This window comes from Procambarus clarkii, chromosome 80, assembly GCF_040958095.1.
Source record: "Procambarus clarkii isolate CNS0578487 chromosome 80, FALCON_Pclarkii_2.0, whole genome shotgun sequence".
Classification (NCBI taxonomy): Eukaryota; Metazoa; Arthropoda; class Malacostraca; order Decapoda; family Cambaridae; genus Procambarus; species Procambarus clarkii.
In genome coordinates this window covers 18,095,816-18,111,542 of record NC_091229.1, presented here as the reverse complement: position 1 = coordinate 18,111,542, position 15,727 = coordinate 18,095,816, and the positions used below count along the sequence as shown (strand labels likewise).

The window sequence follows — 15,727 nt, the reverse complement described above, 5'->3', positions numbered from 1 at the left end:
GTTGAGCGACCAAGATAGGGTTGGTTGGTTTGATGCCAATGTTTCCTTAGTTGTGGCACTTGAGCTGACCCTGATTGGCTTATGCCACTCCCATTCCCCACATGCTTCATGTGTAAAAGTTGGGTGAGGCTAGTTCCAAGATTTTAGCCTCCTACTTTGGACAGACATTGTCTCATATATGTTATCATATCTTTATATTATATCAACGAATATAAGCTCTAGTAATGGTATAAACAATGTCTTAGCTCGATATGTTTTTATTGTCTATATATTCATAGTCACAGAAAACAAAAAGTAAGACTCAGCTGACAACATCTGATATTTAGTTATAGTATCCGTAGCCTTCAAGTCTTCTGAAGTCGCCAAAGTCACCTAAGTAACCTGAATTAGCTTCAGGGCTCAGCGCACCTTTTTTCCGCGATAGATGTCCCCGTAGCCTCTATATCATCGGTATCCTACGTATCCTAATCCGAAGCCTCGACCGAAACCTCCAAAACCTCCGAAACCACCAAGGTAACCGGGCTTAGCCTCTGCGGCAGGAGCAGCGCTTGTGTCCACCAAGCAGAAGGCGGCCAAGGCGACAACAATAGGAGAACGCAGTATGGGGTGCATAATATATGACTAAACTAACATGTGTTTTATCTGGTGTTTTGTAAAACAAAATTACAGCAGTTCCCTACTACAAACGTGGAATTTAACATTAAATGGCTATTCCGTTTAACATTGTTTTAATTGTTAGAAACCCAAGTCAGCTTGAGGATAACCAACAGTCAACATAGTTATATTTTAAGAAATAAGCATGTAATTAAGGCCGAGCTGCACACTAAAGTTTCCAGAGTGTATAATTCTTATATAAGCCAACCCATTCATGTCCCTGAGCGTCATCGACAGTACCATAGTCATAAGTCAAAGCCAAAAAATGAAACGCAATTTCTATCATTAGTCTGGATCCCCTGATGTTGTTAAAATACCATTTTAATTTTGTCTTACGAGGTGATACTTTTAACCGCATCATTGTTTTATACCATCATAATAGAGGGGGTTCCCGGCTACGCATGTGTCTCTTTTCGTCTACTATCCATTTTTCTCATCACTGGGGAATCTCTCTCAATCTCCAACTTCTCTCATATTTCCCTATCCCCATTCTTCTTAACTCTCCATCAACTCTCCGAATCGCCACTCACTCTCCGCACATCCCCTCTCTCTCTCCTTCCCTCTACCCCCAACATCCGCCTCTCTCTCTCTCCATCCCTCTTTTTAAACATTCACTCTCTCAACCATTCTCTTTCCCTCTCTCTCACTATCACCTCTCTCTTGAAAAGTAAGATATTGAACTAAGATTGTTAAGTAAGCCTATGGACAATATAACCAATATTTAAGACATAACTTCGTGAAAACTGAATGGAGGGGTTGGGTTTGGATACCAGTATTTCCTTAAGTATGGTACTGAAGCAGAACCCGCCAGACCTATGATACTGCGGCGGTCACTATCATGCTGACTCTGTGTCATCATGATACTGACACATTTCACCAACGTGTTTCATGTGAGAAAGTTGGGTGAAGCTAGCAACAGGCGTCTCACTCCAACCTCAGACAGACATTCTTTCTTATAACTATAGAAGATTATTTTGTGTTTATATTTACTTTCTTAATAATATCGCGTCATATATAAACACTAATAATGATATAAACAATGTTTATGCTTGAAAGTTTTTATTTTTTTATAGATTCAAAGACAGAAAACAAATAGAAGGCTCAGCTGACAATAGCTTGTGTTCAACCATAGTATCCGTAGCCTCCATACCCTCCATATCCTCTCCCGAAGCCTCCAAAGCCGCCGAAGCCTCGACCGAAGCCTCCAAAGTAACCTGGATTAGCTTCAGGCTCAGCAGCAGGCTCAGCGCTCCTCTTTCCACGATAGAAGCCTCCGTAGCCTCCATATCCTCCCCCGAAGCCTCCATACCCTCCCCCGAAACCTCCAAAGCCTCCATATCCTCGTCCGAAGCCACCGAAACCACCTAGAAAACCTGGATTGGCTTCAGGGTCAGCGCTCCTCTTTCCGCGGTAGTAGCCTCCGTAACCTCCATATCCACCGCCAAAGCCTCCATATCCTCCCCTAAAGCCTCCATAGCCTCCGAATCCTCCGAATCCACCTAAGTGACCAGGTTTAGCAACTGGGGAAGGTTCAGCAAATGCAGAAGGCTCAGCGCTTGTGTCCACCAAGCAGAAGGCGGCCAGGGCGGTCACAATCACCTATTGGATAAACACAAAATATTACTTCTATTAGAGTAATTTTAATATGGATTATATGGCTTAAAATCAATCAATTATAGGAAGTAGATTTATAAATATCAAACAAGTAACCATCTCAATGATATTATTAAGATAAATCGATAAGGACATTGAAGTAACTGATATTGGAGATGGCCTATTGACCCATGCCAGGCACGTCTTACCTACGCTTGAACCATTTTCTAGGGATCCCAATTCTCAGGTCTGTTTTTAATCTAAACTTCTACAGCTTGCGTTTGTCAGTCATGTCACCTGTTACTTTTTGCTTCTCTAGAGAATGTGTGATTTCAAATCTCTCTCTCATAAGGGAGTTTTACAGTTCCGAGATTAGCCTTGTCTCCATTCTCTGTAAACTTTGTAAAGAATGTGTCCATTCTATAATACGGTGTCGGAAATTGAACTACATATTCTGAGTGAGACATACACCTAGTAAACCTGAAGAAAAAACTATTAACGTTTTACTTCTAACACTTCTTGTTATATGTATTTATTATTAGTCCTATTTCAAACATTTATACATTGATTTATTTTCGCAAAATCCAGACCAATTATGACCCTCAAATCTCTACGGAATTGAGATTTTAATATTTCAACAATGCCCAGCTGACATCTGGTAATGTTAATAACATTTCCTTTGTTTAGAAGGTCTAAGATTCAACAAGTCTTCAACATAGCTCAGGACCAAAGTAAACTCTCAGTGTATAGAACCCGTGAAGTGAAATACAATTCTCGGTGTACATGTATCTCGTAAGAAGAGAAAGGACTCACCAGGGACTTCATGGCTGTCGGGTGTCTCTCGACTAACTGTGTCCAGCTAGAGCCAACGCGTCCTTTTATACCGCTCAGTGAAAGCCAACAGTTTCCAGTATGACTGTATTTTCAAGGATAAAAATTACTCTATGTTCCATACGGAAGCCTTTGTAGTATTAATATCGGTTGTGTGGAGACAGCAAAAGCTGCTTACATTGATGATTCTTCGTTAGTCTTTATAATTGTATGTTGGAAGGTTTATGATCGACTCCTTCCCGGACGATGATAGGCTCCTGCCAGGCGAAGACTGACTCCTGTCCAGCCCATGATTAATTCTTGGCCACACCATGATTGACTACCGGCCAAGCCATGGTCGACTCCTGGCCAGACCTTGATCGACTCCTGACCAGACCATGATCGACTCTTGATAAGACCATAATCGACTCCTGGCTAGACCATGATTGACGCGTGGCCAGACCATGATCGACTCCTGAACATGACCATAATATCCTCCCGGCCAGATCATGATCGGCTCCTGGCCAGACTATAATTGACTCCTGTCCAGACCATGATCGACTCTTGGCCAGACCAATATCAATTCTTGGCCAGACCATAATCGACTCTTGGACAGACCATTATCGATTCCTGGCTAGACCATTATTGACTCTTGGTCAGACGATGATCGACTCCTGGAAAGAACATGATCGACTCTTAACCAGACCATTATCGACTCTTGGCCAGACCATTATCGACTCTTGACCAGACCATTATACACTCTTGGTCAGACGATGATCGACTCCTGGCAAGAATATGATCGACTCTTGGCCAGACCATGATCGACTCTTGGCCAGACCATGATCAATTTTTTGCCTGACCATGATTGACTTCCAGCCGGACCTTGATCGACTTTTGACTAGACCATGATCGACTCTTGGCCAGGCCATGATTGACTCCTGGCCAGATCTTGATCGACTCCTGGCCAGACTATAATCGACTCCTGGTAATCTTATACTCCCCCATTTCAATCATTAATATATACAGAGGTTATTCGGTGAATTTCCGCATTAACGGAGAAACATCAGATCAAGTCCCTGCCTCTTGGAGTTGGACACGGCAATTCGTGATCTCGAGGGATGTCAAGGCTCAGAACACCTGTCAGAGAACTCCATATCGTTATAAATGTTTTTTTTATATTTCTGCCGTAACTCGCAGATTCCACCTTGACTCCTCGCACCTGACGCCCTAACCAGTGACCGCTGTGTGTGCATAACTACGCTATAACTCTTTGGGTGTGTATGGCTTTCAGTTTGCCTCACTGATGTATAAACACTGGCATAATGTGTGTGTGGCTCAGGGTCGAGGAGTAAGAGTTACGGTCGAGGGCAGCTCTGGGTGCCCCCAGATCACGGACATCACCTCAGAGCGAGAGGACAAAGAAGGAAACCGGAGACTCAAATAAGTCAAGGAATATGTCAGGAAGACTTTCTAGTTAGCGTTGAAAGTGGAATGGGTTAGACTAATAGGGGTTAAAGCTAATTTAGTTCATGTTTTTAATTAGAAATATGTCAAGAGAAACACGGGGACCAAGTTATTACATTAAATTAAAAAGAGTTTGGAGTATGGGGCCAGGGACGCATGTTGCACTTTGCAAGCACATCTGAATATGACTAGTTGAGCACCTCGCTCCTACTATAGTCATCAACCTACTCATTATCTCCCGGCTTCATCACATTTAACGTTGGATCTCAACCAGGCTGTGATTCAACAGCCTGGTTGACCAGTCCAGCAACCTGGAGGTCTGGTTGGGGACAGGGTCGCATTGATGACGACCCCCGAAATCATCGCAAGGCAACCACAAGGTAAGTAACCACTAGTGAGTCTTCTTTAAATTCTGTAAACTCAAACTGCATTTTTGTCTGTAATTTTCAGTATCAATGTACGGGTTCAATTGTTTTAATATTTTGAAATGTTGAAATGACAGTGTATTTTGGTCGTCAGTTTCCAAAATGCGTTTATTCATAATTTTTGATAATAAAAGCGTCGAAGCTGCTATATAGTTATATATCGTATCTCTAGTTTCATAGTTTACTTTAGGGAGGGAGTTGTAGTGAAGTGGATAAACAGTATAACTTCAGTTATTAAGTTTGTTTTTCAATGTATGCGCAGCTCTATCCTAAATTTTGTCAATAAACTTTGTTTATGACTGCGGGCAGGAATACGAAAGTAGTGGCGAGTTCTTCATTCCTCCCAACATACGAGTTGGGAGTTAGGGAGTGTAATACATTATTTGTAGCTTCGAAACACTACAAAAGAAAAATTAAATGACCTGAGCTCTTTCTATCCACTTGGGGGACGTCGTCAGTGGCCAAACATGAGAGAAAAGGGAGTCAAGCACAGAACAGACCAGTTTAGGATTTATTGGCATATTAGGTGCATCTGCATTTGTGCAGCTACCCTAGACTATATGAAAGGAGTACATAGTGTGTTAAGAGCTAGCTACAGGATGCTAAAAAAAAATCCCCATCGCAGAGCGTGGTTAGTCATACAGGACCAAGTGACCAGCAGCCTGCACCAGCAAATTTTGAGTATATTATGAGGGGATGTCAATGCCATTATGATGGGTAATATTTATGTAAGATGTTACCCATTCAAATAAGACTCTAAAACATTCATTATGTGCAGCGATTAGATTGTTTATAATTGCTATTATGATGTTCTTCTTGTCGAAATTGCTAGAGAACTTTTCAAATGCTTGAAGAGCAGACTTTAAATCACAGAAAATTATTCCTCCTACTGTGTTTTTTACTGCACTAGTAGCTAGTTTCTGTGCAGCTAGTTGTTTGTTTAAAGTTCAGCCAGTTGTTTAACCTGACTCAGATAGTCTGTGTGCAAATATTGTTTTTGTAAACCCTAAAGGCTGTTACAGTGCATCCTGTTGACAACTGGACTGAGCCAACGATGAAAGCGATGTTTTTTTAATTAACACATCTGTATTTATGCAGCTACTCTAGACTATATAAAGGGGGAGTATAAAGTGTGTCAATACTTACCAACGGGATGCTAAAAATCCCCATCATACAAGGTGATTTAGTCATACAGGGCCATGTGATCAGTAGTCTTCAATGGCAAACTTTGGATGCAGAGTATCCTCAAGAACGCATGAGTGAATAAGGTATTTTTATTATTATTAATACATTAGGAACATCTGCATTTGTGCAGCTACCCTAGACTATATGAAGGGGAGTACAGTGTGTCAAAAGGCTAGGTAAGGTAGCTTTTTTTAATGCATTAGGTGCATCTGCATTTGTGCAGCTACCCCAGACTATATGAAGTGGAGTACAGTGTCAAAACGCTAGCTATGTGATGCTAAAAAATCCCGTTCACACAGGATAGGTTAGTCATACAGAGGCATATAAAAAGTAGTCTGCACTGACCGACTCTGGGTTCGTTATGAGGATATCCCGAACACAAGAGTGAATCAGGTAGCAGTGATTCTGAAAGTCCCCATCTCGCAGGATGGTTAGTCATTCAGGGCCAAATGTTCAGTAACCTGCACTGGCAAATTTTGGGTGCACTATGAGGATATCTTCGAGAACATGAGAGTGAATAAAGTAATTGCATAACTCTACGTACCTCATGCCAACGGGTCTGAATGGTCTAATAACTGGGCATTCGGTGATGTAGTGTGGGATTTCATGCGGCAGTTCCTGCTCACAGAGTTTGCACCTGGAGTGCTCAGGATTGGAAGATCCGTCACCTGTAGCCACCTGCCACAAGTAATGGTAACCCAACCTGATCTGGCAATCCCTATGTCGCACAGTCTGGTGGAAGTTTTGTTGCTGCCCATAGATATAGGTTTCAGATCTGAACATATCATAGCTATTTATACTTGTACTTTCAGGATGTTGGGAGTCAGTAATTCTTTTCCTAATCAGACCTGAGTGTTTGGACCAATACAGTTTGACAACACCGATATAAAGTGATAATAATCAACGGAAACACGAACCAGTATTTCAGAACTTGCTTCATTAAAACTGCAGATTTTTATTTATTTATTTATTTATTTATTTATTTATTTATTTATTTATTTATTTATTTATTTATATGTACAAGAGTTCTTACATTCATGTACAGCCACTAGTATGCGTAGTGTTTCGGGCACGTCCTTAATACTATGTTCCCTTGAATACGACAACGCGAAAAATCGTTTAACAACCAAGTACCCATTTTACTGTTAGAGTTAAACAAAAGCTACAGTTAAGGATTGACGCCAATAAATCCTTCCCCGGCCAGGATACGAACCCAGGACAAAGTGCTCGTGAAACGCTTGTTGAGCGACCAAGATAGGGTTGGTTTGGTTTGATGCCAATGTTTCCTTAGGTGTGGCACTTGAGCTGACCCTGATTGCCTATGCCACTTCCATTCCCCACATGCTTCATGTGTAAAAGTTGGGTGAGGCTAGTTCCAAGTTTTTAGCCTCCTACTTTGGACAGACATTGTCCCATAATGTTATAATATCTTTATATTATATCAACGAATATAAACTCTAATAATGGTATAAACAATGTCTATGCTCGATATGTTTTTATTGTCTATATATTGATAGTCACAGAAACAAAAAGTAAGACTCAGCTGACAACATCTGATATTTAGTTATAGTATCCGTAGCCTTCAAATCTTCTCCTGAAGTCGCCAAAGTCACCTAAGTAACCTGAATTAGCTTTAGGGCTCAGCGCACCATTTTCCGCGATAGATGTCCCCGTAGCCTCTATATCATCGGTATCCTACGTATCCTAACCCGAAACCTCGACTGAAACCTCCAAAACCTCCGAAGCCACCAAGGTAACCGGGCTTAGCCTCTGGGGCAGGAGCAGCGCTTGTGTCCACCAAGCAGAAGGCGGCCAAGGCGACAACAATAGGAGAACGCAGTATGGGGTGCATAATATATGACTAAACTAACATGTGTTTTATCTGGTGTCTTGTAAAACAAAAATACAGCAGTTCTCTATTACAAAGGTGGAAATTACATTAAATGGCTATTCCGTTAAACATTGTTTTAACTGATAGAAACCCAAGTCAGCTTGAGGATAACCAACAGTCAACATAGTTATATTTTAAGAAATAACCATACAATTAAGGCCGAGCTGCACACTAAGTTTCCAGTGGGTATAATTGTTATATAAGCCAACCTATTCATGTCCCTGAGCGTCATCGACAGTGTCATAGTCATATAAGTCAAAGCCAAAAAATGAAAAGTAATTTCTATCATTTGTCTAGATCCCCTGATGCTGTTAAAATACAATTTTAATTTTGTCTTACGAGGTGATACTATTAACCGCATCATTGTTATATACCATCATACAAGAGGGAAGGGGGTTCCCGGCTACGCTTGTATCTCTTTTCGCCTACTACCCATTTTTCTCATCACTGGGGAATCTCTCTCGATCTCCCACTTCTCTCATATTTCCCTATCCCCACTCTCCTTCACTCTCCATCAGCTCTCCGAATCGCCACTCACTCTCCGCACATCCCCCCTCTCTCTCCTTCCCTCTACCCCAACATTCGCCTCTCTCTCTCTCTATCCTTCCCTATTTTTAAACATTCACCCTCTCAACCATTCTATTTCCCTCTCTCTCACCATCACCTCTCTCTTGAGAAGTAAGATATTGAACTAAAATTGTTAAGTAAGCCTATGGACAATATAACCAATATTTAAGACTTAACTTCGTGAAAACTGAATGGAGGGGTTGGGTTTGGATACCAGTATTTCCTTAAGTATGGTACTGAAGCAGAACCCGCCAGACCTATGATACTGCCGCGGTCAGTATCATGCTGACTCTGTGTCATCATGATACTGACACACTTCACCAACATGCTTCATGTAAGAAAGTTGGGTGAGGCTAGCAACAGGCGTCTCACTCCAACCTCAGACAGACATTCTTTCTTATAAATATAGAAGATTATTTTGTATTTTTATTTACTTTCTTAATAATGTCGCATCATATATAAACAGTAATAATGATATAAACGATGTTTATGCTTGAAAGTTATTATTTTTATAGATTCAAAGACACAAAACAAATAGAAGGCTCAGCTGACAACAGCTTGTGTTCAACCATAGTATCCGTAGCCTCCATACCCTCCATATCCTCTCCCGAAGCCTCCAATGCCGCCGAAGCCTCGACCGAAGCCGCCGAAGCCTCGACCGAAGCCGCCAAGGTAACCTGGATTAGCTTCAGGCTCAGCAGCAGGCTCAGCGCTCCTCTTTCCACGATAGAAGCCTCCGTAGCCTCCATATCCTCCGTAGCCTCCATATCCTCCGTATCCTCCATATCCTAGCCCGAAGCCTCGACCAAACCCTCCAAAGCCTCCGAAGCCGCCAAGATAACCTGGCTCAGCCTCTGGGGCAGGAGCAGCGCTGGTGTCCACCAAGCAGAAGGCGGCCAGGGCGGCAACAATGATCTGTTAAGTAAACAAAAAATCTTAGTTTACCTTTCTTAGCATTATGATTAATTGACATGTACGTATACTAAGCAAGTAAAGGTAGAATAAATCTTTACACAGGAATAAAACAAATTAAGACAATTAAACCATCTCCTGGAATTTTGTTACAATAAAAAAATGCTAAAGGGACAGCATATAAGTTAAATTTGAATTATAGTCTATGAACAACAGAGTTGGGTAGAAAAAGGCAAAATGACTGTTAGTATCGAGTTATTAACAACAAACTGCTGAGTATGGAGACTAAGAGAGTCAGAAGGAGTAACTCACGAAGGTCTTCATGGTTCAGAAGTGTCAGTGTTGACTGTGGCAGCTGGAGGCAGCGCGGCATTATATACCACTCAGGAAAGGGACCGCCCAAACCCTCCCAGTATTTCTTTAGTCTATATTCAGGGTCATACTGAACCAACACTACTTCCCAGTTCACTCGAAGGACCTGTGTCACTGTAAAATTTCTTAACTGCTCACTCTCTACCTTGCTGCACTCACTGTACTCACCTGGGCACTCACTTCTGTGCTTAAACCTAATATATATAATATATCAGTGAAATATATATTTAACAGATCTCGAATCCTCTCAATGGAGAACAGAATAAAATGTATATATGCTTGTTACAAGTTTAACTGTGTGTCCATGTCTGTGGTTGATAATAATAGAAAAAATATAAATAAAATTAAAATATATACCTATTCTCTAAAGGCCCCACTTTAATCACATTACCAACCTGTTGGCTCATTCACTCGCCGCAGCTCACTGTTAACCTGTTTACTTGAATAACTTCCCAATTTCTATCACTCACATCCTTACACACCCCGTTTATTGCAATGTTATTTGCTTGTTTATTGATACTACCTTGTTCACCTCTATACACATATTGCTAATCTGGTTATTCATAAAGAATCCCAAACTATAAATAATACTAATTTTTTACTCAATACCACACTTCACGCACAGCAACTAATCTGCTCACAAACTCAACGGCATACTTAACACATTATTCTAAGTGACCCAGGTGACTCACAGTATAATGTTTGCTTATAAACTCACTTACCCCAAAAATAATTAAAGTTTTGTTTGGTTGGTAGTTCATTGGCACTCACTGCCCAGCTTCATTAGCAGCACTCATCGAATAACTAGATTCATCAGCAGTTCTCACTTGCTCTTATTAAACACCCAGGTTCCTCATTAATAATAAACGATCTCAAAGTCTGTGATCGCTAAAGTTCTTGGAAGACCTTGTTGACATGAGTGAAAATTCAACCATTATTAAGTATTAATTATCAACTCTACATTATTAAGTTGAAGTTGAAGGTTACATATAGGTACTAGAGGATTCATTGTTTCCTTCGGAATTAATCAAATGCTATTGACCAAAGATCGCTGAATTTTAATTCCAAATATCTGCTGTTAGGGAATTCCCAATATATTTATATTAGATATTCAATAAGTTGATTATGGATGTTATAAAACTAAACAACTGTTGTGATTAGAATATAATTTTCATGGACAAATCTATCTAATATATAAAGAGTTTTGTTCCAAGTTGTGACAGGCGGTTTCCACCTTGACTCCACGCTGTTACTGTGTTAACCCAGTGATCTCTGCACTTGCGTCACGAGATGTAATGTTTTTATGTTTTGTTTTTTTATTTGCGTTGCGGCAGCTGGTAACCGACGTCTGGACCTCAGACACTTACACAGCCCGTTTATTGCTCCATACTAATCAGTTCACCTCTATACAAATATTGCTAATCTGTTTCTTCACAAAGAATCCCAAATTGTAAATCGTACTAACCTTATTACTCTATACCGTGCGTAACGCACAGTACTAATCTGTCCCTCATACGCAACGGCCTGCTAACACATTGAATTAATTACCCAGAGTAACTCAGAGTATAATCTGTTTACTCTATAACTCAATCCAGCTGTTTACCTGCCTAGTCATTCATCCTGTCCCACCTGCACCCACGGTAATTACTCAACGAAAGACTTCACACAGAATGCTGTTACATACACTCTTCGTCCTGCTTAACCTACAATCCTTCCGCAGGTTTTGTCATTCTCTGCTCACGTGGCAACCTGCTTCGCCCAGAAGATGGCTTCCCTGTTAACTCTTTGTCATGCTTCATTCTCTGTAATCAATTACCCCTTAGTTCTGTGCTGTAAATTCAATACTGATATATTCACTAAAGAATTATTTTTCCTCCTATTATCAACCTGTTGACGCAGCCACTCGATATCAATCATTGATAACCTGTTTACACTTAGCCAACGTCCCATTTACCCAGCAAAACATTCCATCTAACTAATTTTTTTTACCGCTTATAACGCAATCCAATCTACTCACTCAGTGCACCGATTAATACATTACTAACCTGTTCACCAAATCAATGCCCCAATTAACATATAATTCAAGACTATTTACTAGCTCAGTTCCCAAGATTAGCACACCGTGTTAATCTGTTCACTCACTAAGAACCTCAAATAATGGGTAACACTAATCCGTCTTTTCGATACCTCGCTTCACCAACAACACTACTCTGTTCACTCCATTTACTCAGTTTAGCAGTAGTTAAGAATGTCACTCTGTAGAATTTGGAGAATTCTCAAAGTTCAGATGAAAAAAAATGAGATGAAAGGCAAGGTGTTGGTACAGAGCTGCTTCAAAAACAATTATTTTCGCACTCACTCACCAACAGACAATATAAAACAAAACACCTCAACTACTGCAGGCAGGTTAAAAGAGACAAGATTGTGCCAATTTTGGTATATATCTACTTGCTATCTACTCTATGCATTGTTATTTTCTTATACATATACTTCAGTGTTTCAGTTAAAAATGTCGCTCTGATGACAGAACTGTCCCTTGCTGTATCATGCTTTCTGATTTTCTTCTCCCTTGTTTATGCGGTTACTTGTCGTACATTAATTATTAACATGTACATGATACTTTTTCCGCCTCATTTATATTACGTTAATTACTTTACATTAATCCACATTGATATTTCATTATTTGTTTATTCATTCAACATACAATAGAATCATCAATTTTTGGTATTCTTCTTTTTATTACTGTGAAGATATTTACGTTTCTCTTGCTACTTGCTTGTGGTGACAGACTTCCTCTAACGTTATATATTTATCTGAATTGTCGATAAATCTTTAACCATTTTTGCCTTTACGTTTGTTTTTCATCATAACTAGTTCTTCACTTTTTTTTCTTTCACTACAGATAGTTCCATCAATGGTGCTCAAGAAACGTATATACACTTCTTCATAATGATGTACTACTAGACATCTTAGCCCCCAAAGTTTGCTTAGTGTAGGTATTGTTTGCACATGAATGTAAAGCTGCCCCTAGTTGGGTGGGTGTGGAGCAGAATCAGTAACTCTGTAACTAACTCTCTGCAGATATAAACTGCCTGTTTAGAGACTGTTGCAGGCCACTTCTTGAATCAATTGTGATACAAAAAGACTATTGATATATGTATATGTATTTGTGTAAAAGAATTTGAAAACTGTATAACTAGCTTCACCTAGTTAGTACTTGCTAGATAAATGAACTGTGAGATTTAGTTCCCGAACCCATTATTTGCCTCTGTACCTCTTTCCACCACCGCCCACAGGATTGGTAATGGGTGCATAGTATATGACTAAACTAACTAATATGTGTTTTATCTGGTTTGTTGTAAAAAAAATATATATACAGCAGTTCACTAATACAAACCTGTAAATTAACAAGAATTAGTTATTCCTTTTAATTAATATTGCTTAAAGTGATAGAAACCCTAGTCAGCTTGAGGGTAACCCACAGTCAACACAGTTATATTTTAAGAAATAGACATGTAATTAAGGCCTAGGTGCACACTAAAGTTTCCAGTGGGTATAAAGTTTTTATAAACCCACCCATTCATGTCCCTGAGCCTCTTGACATATCATAGTCATATAAGCCAAAGGCAAACTATAAAACGCAATTTCTATCATTTTTCTGGATCGCCTGATGTTGTTAAAATACAATTTAAATGTTATTTCTTACGAGGTAAAAGTTTAGGTTTAACTGTATCACTGTTTTATATCATCATACTATTAGGGAGTAGCCGGCTGCGCCTGTGTCTCTTTTCCCCTCAATATCCCTCTTCCCCCTCTCATCTCTGTCCCAATCTCCCAATTCTCTCATATTTCCCTATCCTCCATTCTCCTTCGCCCAATGTGTGAAAGTTGGGTGAGGATGACTCCTAGCGTCTGGCCTCCATCCTTGGACACACAGACGTTCTTTCTCATATATAAAGATTATCATTTAGTTTTTATTTATAATTGCTTTGTAATATCTCATCAAAATAAACTCTTATATTGATATAAACAATGTTTATGCTCGAAATATTTTTATTATTTTTTTACAGCTTCGAAGACACAGTAAACAAAGAGAAGGATCAGCTGACAACAGCTGGTGTTCAACCATAGTATCCATAGCCTCCGTATCCTCTCCCGAAGCCTCCAAAGCCACCGAAGCCTCCAAAGCCGCCGAAGCCTCGGCCGAAGCCTCCAAAGCCTGGATTAGCTTCAGGCTCAGCAGCAGGCTCAGCGCTCCTCTTTCCACGATAGAAGCCTCCGTATCCTCCGTATCCTCCGTATCCTCCATATCCTAACCCGAAGCCTCGACCGAAACCTCCAAAGCCTCCGAAGCCGCCAAGGTAACCTGGCTCAGCCTCTGGGGCAGGAGCAGCGCTTGTGTCCACCAAGCAGAAGGCGGCCAGGGCGGCAACAATGATCTGTTAAGTAAACAAAAATCTTAGTTTACTTTCTTAACATTATGAATAAATGAAATGCACCCACATTAAGTCAGTAAAGGTGGCATAAAAACTTTACTCCAGAATAAAACAAATTCAGGCAATTAAATCATCACCATATTAGTGGTAAATAAATATAGCATGGCAAAATGACAGGATCTAAACAGCGGTTCAAATATTGTCTATCAGCTACGATATTAGGCAGGTAAAGGCAAAATGACTGTTAATATGAAGTTATAAACTACACACATAGCTGAGCATGGGACACTGAGTCAGAGGAAGTAACTTACCAGGGTCTTCATGGCTCCGGATTATCAACGTTGACTGTAGCAGCTGGAGGTGGCGCGGCCTTATATACCACACAAGCGGGGCCGCCCAAACCTTCTCAGTGTTCATTCATATTCAAGGTCTCTCAGAACCCAGAGTACTTCCCAGTTCACTCAAAGATAGCTAACCTGTTCACTTTCGTCCCTCACTTTAACCACCTGAGCACTCAGTTCTGTTTTAAACCTAATATTTATCTATTCTATTAAGGTAAACTTTGCTCACATTAAGAACCTGTTTACTTGGACAAAGAACCATTTTTTCTGCAGTGCTTATATTGTAAATCTTGAAACGGCCTGTTTAATGAACCATGCTAAACTGTTCAGTCATTCACTGCCCCCTCTGAAGTCCCTGTATTGACCTCTTCATTCAGCTTACTATATATCACACACCAATAACCTCTTTACCCACAAAGTATCCCAAATAGCACAGAGTGTTTACCGTTTTATTCATTAACACACTTAACCTACAGTACTAACCAGCTCAAACACTCAACGATCAGCTTATCATATAGAAATTACCTAACCACACACAATGTACCTAGAGTAATTCACGGTATTAACCTGATAACCCAAATCCTCAATTACGCAACAGAAATTAAAATCATGTTTGGTCAGCAACAGATGGACGCTCAATGCCCAGCTCAATTACCAATACTTTCCCTATTTCATAGAACACCCAGATTCTTCAGCAGGTCTTACTTCCTCTCACTGATTACCAAGATTCGTCATTAGCACCCACAAGAGCTCAATATCTATGAGTCTGATGTCGCTTGTGTTCCGGTAAGAATTTGTTGATCTGGATTCAAATTAAACCATCGCAACAACATTATAATGTTGAAGTTAATAATTAGATATTACAGTTACTTGAGGGTTCATTGTTTCCCTCTGAGTTTCGATTACAAATATCTGTTAATGTTCAACTGAATATTCCTTGGAAATTTATATCAGGAATGTTCAACGGACTTCATCAGTTTTTTATAAAACTAAACAAAAGTTATAATTAAAATATAATATCCATAGAAAACGATAACTAAAATATTTAAGGAGTTTTTGTTATCATTTGTGACAATC

At 40.0% G+C, this 15,727-nt stretch overlaps 3 protein-coding genes across 3 annotated transcripts; all 3 read right to left on the bottom strand.

Annotated features, from left to right (window-relative positions):
• Positions 1 to 1,696: 1,696 nt before the first annotated feature.
• On the bottom strand, positions 1,697 to 6,914 carry LOC138357908 (PE-PGRS family protein PE_PGRS16-like). Its single transcript, XM_069315079.1, has 3 exons — positions 6,676 to 6,914; positions 3,061 to 3,163; positions 1,697 to 2,253 (listed from the first exon to the last, which is right to left on the bottom strand). The coding sequence occupies exons 1-3, from the start codon at positions 6,912 to 6,914 to the stop codon at positions 1,777 to 1,779; spliced, it is 819 nt and encodes a 272-aa protein (XP_069171180.1). The 3' UTR covers positions 1,697 to 1,776.
• A 2,169-nt stretch (positions 6,915 to 9,083) lies between these two features.
• On the bottom strand, positions 9,084 to 9,876 carry LOC138357783 (shematrin-like protein 2). The gene is made up of 2 exons (XM_069314848.1): positions 9,814 to 9,876; positions 9,084 to 9,504 (listed from the first exon to the last, which is right to left on the bottom strand). Exons 1-2 carry the CDS (start codon positions 9,823 to 9,825, stop codon positions 9,154 to 9,156), a joined length of 363 nt encoding a protein of 120 aa, XP_069170949.1. The 5' UTR covers positions 9,826 to 9,876; the 3' UTR covers positions 9,084 to 9,153.
• A 4,032-nt stretch (positions 9,877 to 13,908) lies between these two features.
• Positions 13,909 to 14,661, bottom strand: LOC138349601 (uncharacterized). Its single transcript, XM_069314851.1, has 2 exons — positions 14,621 to 14,661; positions 13,909 to 14,312 (listed from the first exon to the last, which is right to left on the bottom strand). Exons 1-2 carry the CDS (start codon positions 14,630 to 14,632, stop codon positions 13,995 to 13,997), a joined length of 330 nt encoding a protein of 109 aa, XP_069170952.1. The 5' UTR covers positions 14,633 to 14,661; the 3' UTR covers positions 13,909 to 13,994.
• Positions 14,662 to 15,727: the final 1,066 nt, after the last annotated feature.